The sequence below is a fragment of the Rattus norvegicus genome, chromosome 18 (genome assembly GCF_036323735.1).
Source record: "Rattus norvegicus strain BN/NHsdMcwi chromosome 18, GRCr8, whole genome shotgun sequence".
In the NCBI taxonomy this organism is placed as follows: domain Eukaryota; kingdom Metazoa; phylum Chordata; class Mammalia; order Rodentia; family Muridae; genus Rattus; species Rattus norvegicus.
Window position 1 is genome coordinate 57741227 of NC_086036.1, and position 6840 is coordinate 57748066.

General features: G+C 47.6%; 1 protein-coding gene across 8 annotated transcripts in view; it reads left to right on the forward strand.

Annotated features, from left to right (window-relative positions):
* Sh3tc2 (SH3 domain and tetratricopeptide repeats 2) overlaps window positions 1-6509 on the forward strand; it is a 61035-nt gene extending 54526 nt beyond the window's left edge. For 5 of the 8 annotated variants that reach the window (XM_006254817.5, XM_039097416.2, XM_063277343.1 and 2 more), the window contains 3 exons: window positions 2151-2301; window positions 4072-4268; window positions 5039-5808. In XM_006254817.5, coding sequence (XP_006254879.1) covers window positions 2151-2301; window positions 4072-4268; window positions 5039-5293 — 603 coding nt within the window. In that variant the 3' untranslated portion in view covers window positions 5294-5808. Of the gene's footprint in view, window positions 1-2150; window positions 2302-4071; window positions 4269-5038 lie in introns of those variants that run through there. The other 3 variants (XM_063277342.1, NM_001427096.1, XM_039097415.2) reach the window with 3 other exon arrangements.
* Window positions 6510-6840: the final 331 nt, after the last annotated feature.

The window sequence follows — 6840 nt, forward strand, 5'->3', positions numbered from 1 at the left end:
TCATCAAGTCATGATTTCATAGTTACTATTGCAAATGATGAAGCCAGAATGGCCAGGGTTAGCAGAGACATGAATTGTTGTTCATCATCTTCCTGACATCCGGGAAGTATTCGGTCCTAAACCTTTGCTTGTTTGGGTATGTACTCTGGGGTCAGTTGCCTGCTTTTCATCATGATACCAAGTGTGTGCTGGACACTGAGTGTAGGTGGGAGAGCAAGAAGCAGCCCACTGATAGAGGTGCTAATCTCACACGCATCCTGTGGATAATAAAACTAAGGCTCGGGGCTGGAAAAATGGCTCTCATTAAGAGCACCTGCTACTCTGGCAGGGGACCCGGATTTGGTTCCCAGCACCCACATGGCAGCTCACAACTGCCTTCAGCTCCAGTACCAGGGATCTAATACCCTATCCTGGCCTCCTCACATGCTACACTGAGTGTGGTACACATACATGCAGACACACACTCATACACATAAAATAAAAATAAACGAGGTTAAAAAGAAATATAAGGCTCAAAGATTTGGTGACAAGCTTAAACTTCTGGAATTATGGAAACAATGGAAATGATTATTTCCAGAACACTACCAGACACAGACACTGGCTCATACAAGTATTCCACATATCGCCTGAGGTGACCCCAGAGTTATTGGAAACTTCGGGAAGTCCCACACTGGGTGCCATATATTACTGGGGAAACTGGAGTCCCCTCTTTTGCGTGGTTAGTTATACTAATGAAAGGATTTAGAAATTGACTTATAAAAAGGCCCAAAGGCAGTTTTATTAGAGTTTAAGAGATAAACAGGACAGGCAAGCTATCAATTCTTGGCAGCATCAGGAGGAGAGAAACAAGAGGAGCAGAAAGCTACCTTGGTGGTCCGTAGCCACATAGGGAAGGGGAGGGCACTTGGTTGAGTCAAAGACTGGGAAAAATCAGAGCGTTAGGAAAGCGTGTCCCAGTGTTTCCCATACCTGACAGGAACAGAGAGAAGAAGGGAAAGGAATCGTTTTGTTTCTGAGTTAGGACTCAGAGAAGTGGCCAGGCCACATGGCCACATGGTCACATGGTCACATGGTCACATGGCTACGTAGTCGCATGGCCACGGCAGTGGCCTGGCAGTTTGGCAGTGCTGTCTGACGGAAGACCTCCAGGCAGCTGCCCTCGGGGCAGGGTTTCTGGGAAGGGAAAGTACATTATGTCACTAAGGGGACAATTGTGTTCTTTATCGTCTTAGCACGACTGTAGGTGACTGACAGGCCTGGATAGATGAACTCCTAGAGGGGGAGACAACTGTTTGTAATTCCCTAATCTTTGGAGCAGATCAGAATTCCACATCTTCATCCAAGGCCAGAGGAAGATTCTGGTCTTTAATGGGACCTCAACAGAGCCTTGATGTCCCCAGTGACCTCCAAGGCCATTCCTTCCTCAAGAGCTGAGATCTTAAACTCATTTAGGATTGGTCTGAAGTTGGGGAGTGAATATAACCCATTTGCACATGAAAATCTGGAGACCTCGTTTCAGAGTTGTTCACAGGAAGGGCTTAGTGTCTGTAGCTACCTTTAACCTTAAAATGGCTGCCGGCAGATGCTCATTCAAGAGGTGGTAAGATGCTAGAGCTCCCTTCTGGCAATCCTGGCTGGAGAGACAAGGATGACATGTCCTGTTTCTGGCTAAGGACAAGCAAGAATGGAACTGTTGAGTCAGGCAGTGGTGGCACACACCTTTAATCCCAGCACTCGGGAGGGAGAGGCTGGTGGGTCTCTGAGTTCCAGACCAGCCTGTTCCACAAACTGAGTTTCAGGATAGCCAGGGATACACAGAGAAACAAACCCTTGAACAAACAATCGATCAAAGAATGGAACTTTTGGATACTTTACTTTTGGATTCCCCATCCCTAAATTGCCTTAGCCAATCTCCTGTCTCCTGTCCTCATAATTAGGAAGTCGACTTTCTTTTCTGCTTGCCTCAATTTTAGAAGGTTCAGTGACCTCCAGTTCATAAACTAGTTACAGCTGGGCAGAGTACCAAGCGGAGAGCGAGTTGAGGAAAGGCAACATGGGAACACATGGTTACCACAGACCCTCCAGGAGAAGCCAGGCCTGGACAGCATGGCGTATCTGTAGATTAAGATCCCTGTGCCTCGGTTTCTCAGGCTGGGGCTGTTCCTTTAGCGAGGAGAATGAAGGCCCTGCGAACCGAGCTGCGGATCTTCAACAAGCTGACGGAGCTGCAGATCAGCCTCCGGGGCTATGAAAAAGCTTTGGAATTTGCCACTCTGGCTGCCAGGCTGAGTGTCCTCACAGGTAGGTGGGCCTAACCCATAGGTGCCCGGAGCTAGGAACAAACGCTACTTACCGATGGCTAGTGAAGCAGTGCATGCCAGCTTTGGACTAGGGTTGTGTGGGTTTTAATTCTAGGTTCAGCAGTCAGGGAAACTAACTGAGCAGGATCAGTTCCCACAAGTTTTGTTCTTCATCAACAGAGCACTATTCAAATGAGTGTCTACTCCCATTCGGTTACAAAAAGCAATAGTTGTCTATGTAACGGTGGCAGCACAGGGTGAGGCACACGTCCTTATTCAGAGGTCAGTGTTGCCAGTGCTGTTATATCACAGTTGGTAACATTCCCCTATGAGGTAAGTGGGTATTTCATTCTATGCATAGGTAATGTCTTTATTACATAAAGACTTTTTTTCCCTGAATTTTTAATTTGTTAATAAGTAGGCAACATATTCCCCTGTGGAGTAGAAATGCAAATGAAGGTCAAATTGCCATTAACCTAACTCCGGACATATTTGAAAGAGCTTGCCCTTACAGGGAAAGCTGGGGAGGAGTAATGTAAGCAGTTGGCAGGGAGGAAAGGCAAAATTAAAAAGACTGGAAACAAACTTCACCCTGAGCGTGTGTGTGTGTGTGTGTGTGTGTGTGTGTGTGTGTGTGTGTACACTCGCGCCAGTCTGAGGAAAAGCAGTCTTGATGAGCGGAGCCTTGATTGGTTGCAGGAGTAGATGGAAACCTCAGAGGTAGTTCTAGAAGGTTCTTCTGGGCATTTTCAAGGTCATCTGATACAGGAGGGAGTGGGTTTTATTGATTCTAACTGTACCAGAGGACTCTTTGCCCTTGTCCCTCCACTTTAACTGCAGGAAATCTCAGCAGAGGGTTGCTGCTGACCTCAGGAAAGGCCTGAGGGCCCGGAGCAGCTCAGTCTCTTTATCAATATATTGCTTCCTGGAAAGGAGCTCCAGGAGGTTGGGCTCACCTTACGCTGATGTCTCTGTGATTGTGCTTTCCCAGAGAAGACAATTTTCTCTCCATTGGACTGCTGTTATAATTTTGGCTTTTGGTTCTTTGAAGCTTAAAAGCAATTTTCTTTTTTTAAAAAAAAGATGGCATCAAATAGCTACCTTGTGATCATTCCAAAAGGCAGGATTGGACGAGGAGCTTTTGTTCTCGGCATTAATAAATGTACTTTGCATTAAACTGGTTAGTTATTAAAACCATTAACTCACACAAAGCTTCAGACACCTTAGGCCCTCAGCACACACAAAGCCACTATTGTAAAAGACAATGGGTCACTGTAGAATCCATGGGACTGAGAGTTGGTAAGGAGCTGAGATGGCACTGGGCTTTCTGAGGACAGACTTCATGGGGGAAGGACGGTTGCTATCCAGGGATCTTCAAAGAAAGGAATTCCTAATTACTTAATCAAGTTTGTCTTCTCATCCATCATAGCCCACCACTGTTTTTATGAGATAGCCCCCGCCCCTCCCCCACTCATGTTGAATCATCTCATCATCTGCACCACAGATTATTCTCTCCAGAAATCAGACATCCCAGCGTTTTGTGGCTGTCTTTGTAGCACGGTCTATAAGAGCAATGTTCTGTTTGTGGGATTCTTTAAGGAATTCATTGTTCTGGAACATCAAACCGCACGAGGGCAGGGGCCTGTGCCTCGCTCTTTTCTCTGCCCCTAATCTGTGGCATCTGGTAGACTCGGGAAGTTTTCTGGGCTGAAGGTGAGTGAATGGTACCCAGTGCTGGCTGCATGGTATCCCCAACTCTTGTCATTCTCAGGAGATCAGAAACAGGAGCTGGTGGCTTTTCACCGCCTGGCGACCGTGTACTTCTCTCTGAACATGTATGAGATGGCTGAAGACTGCTACCTGAAGACTCTATCCCTGTGCCCGCCATGGCTGCAGAGTCCCAAGGAAGCGCTGTACTATGCCAAGGTGTATTGTCGCCTGGGCCGACTCACTTTCTACCAGCTGAAGGTAAGAGGTTGTCTTCCATGATGGCTTTTTTTTTTTCTTTGAGAGCTACTGTTCAGCCATTCTTTACTGAGAGAGTTAGTGAGGGGACTTTGGAGTGGAGGTGAGAGGACGAGTGAGGCCAAGATGATCAGGTTTTAGTCACAGGGTAGGGAATGGTTTCTCTGGGGATGTGAGGACTTTTTCTGTTAAGCCCCACTGGAGAAGTGAAAGGCGTTGAGAAGAAAGGTCATACCTCTCCTCTACTATAATTCCTGTGAAAACTTTAATGTCAACTGTACCCCATTTCACATAAAGCTCCGGGAAATTACTTCATATAAGGAAGGCACACACACAGGAGTATGCTGGAGATAATCATGTATGGCCATGTTGGATACAAGGATATTTAAGTCCTGAGAAGTTTCTTGTCTTGAGTCTCTTCCTCGCTGGGCTGGAGTCCAATCTAGAACTCCCAGTGGCTTCTGGAACTGAGGTGGTAGCCTTCAGTCCCGTTATAACTCTGACCACCCCTCCTCCCCCAAACTGTGTCCTCAAGTTTGGCTTCCCCTTCCAAAGGTCCTTGTCACCCCAGCATAGCCCATAAACTTTTAATAGTGACTTTTCCTGAGTCTTGTCTAACTCTGACCACAAATGGAGACTCAGGGCAGCTCCGCTGACCTTTGCCTACTGGTCAGACTGTTTCTGGCCTTCAGTAATTATATAGGATAATGAGAACCAGGAGTCTCTTTCTGAATCCTCCCCAGACAAGCATCTGTTTCTTATCCTCTGTGTAGAGAGGGACAGGCGGCGAGGTGAAGGCCCACTTAACCACCATGCCAGAGCAAGTGGCTCAGGGACAGAGAATGCATGGTCTGGTTGCATCAGCCAAGGAGTCTAGGTACCGCAAAGGGAAAACCTGGAACAACTGTAAACAGAAGAGGCGGTTTACTGACTCCCATAACTGGAAGCTGAGGTGCAGATTTAGTTTTGGGTACTTCTGGATTCTATTCCTCCTTCAACTTCATGAATACCTCTTATCTCCTCCTTGACGCTGTGTGTTCCTACTTCTCTGTGACTCTTGGCCTCAATCTTTGCCAGCCCCTGGGAGACTGATGCCATATTCAAAAGGAAATCGGCCATTTTCCTTGTTGGGTTACACCAAAAAGTCCCAGAGGGGGGTGGACTGTCCAGTGCAATGTTGTATCTTGATTGGAGACGGGGAAGATGCCACCTCTGTGCCTGAGGAGGAGGGACACTGTGATTGGTAATGCCATCAGAGCCTGAGTACATCAAGGGAAGACCTCCTTTGAGGCATTGGGATGTGGGGATGGAGTAACTGAACAATGTCAATGATCTCAGCATAGAGCTTAAGCCTGTCCTGTAAGTACTGCTAATGATGTCTCTTCTTTGCCCCATGGGGTTAGGATGCCCATGATGCTACTGAATACTTTTTGCTGGCACTAGCAGCTGCGGTCCTGGTGGGTGACGAGGAGCTGCAGGACACCATTAAGAACAGGCTAGACAGCATCTGCCAGAGTCCCTTGTGGCACAGCAAACCCTTGGGGTGCTCTTCAGAGAGGTCACGGTGGCTCAGTGGTGGGAGCCTGGCCCTCTGAAGAGACCCATCCCCTTCTTGACCATTTTGCCATGGCTAGCTGCTGCCTTCCTGCCCCAAGTTCTTAGATCTGGGCTGGGAGGATTCAAGTTATCACCTCATTTTATGGAGAAGAGCAATGCCCAGAAGGAGAAGGGCTCTGTGAAGGGCATCTTGGCTCTACACTTTGCTTCGGGAACTTTGCCCAGGTCACTGTGACTCTTCTACACAAACAGCTCCGAGATGCTTTCTCTCAACCCAGCTCTGGAGAAAGGAGGAAAGCAGGCAGTGCACTGGGGAAAGTGTGAGCAGACTGTCTTGGCACCCTCACCAGTGTTCTCAGGGAAGACCCTTCAGTGTCTGTGGAGGAACCCATTGTTTCTCTCTTGCTTTCTTCAAAACCGAAAGGAGTCAGTACTCGGTGCTCATGGAGACTGCTGGCAGAAGGTTCCAGCAAGGTTTTGTCTCAGGAGATGCATCCACAGAAGGGTCAGGTGGAATGTCCAGAGGTCCAACTGGGGTCCATGTTCTCCATTCTACTTGAAAGCATGGCTCCTATAAGACTTTCCAGAAACTCGAGTGAAGCTTAACTTGGTCTAAGGCTTGTGAATTCTGCCATACATCATATGTAAATACTGTATATTATTAAATATTGGCTATTTACATTTATATACCCTTTTGTCTCCTTTATCTTGGGGGTGGGGAGAGAGAAGGTGACTCTTTTACAAAACACCTCTGTGAGTTATCTGTAACCACACACCACACCGAGTGGCTTGCAACAGCATTGATTATCTATCTCATAGTGTTTGGAGGGCAGTAATCCCAACGTGACCTCGCTGGGTCTTCTGGCTTAGGGCGGCTTACAGGACTGAAACTAAGGTGTAGGCCGGGGAAGGAGTCACCTCAGGTGCAGCTGTAGAGAGAGCTGCTTCCACTTGGTTCACATGGTTGTTGGCAGGAGTTGGCCAGTTGGTTGTTGCTGGCAGTTGGCCAGAAGTGAGC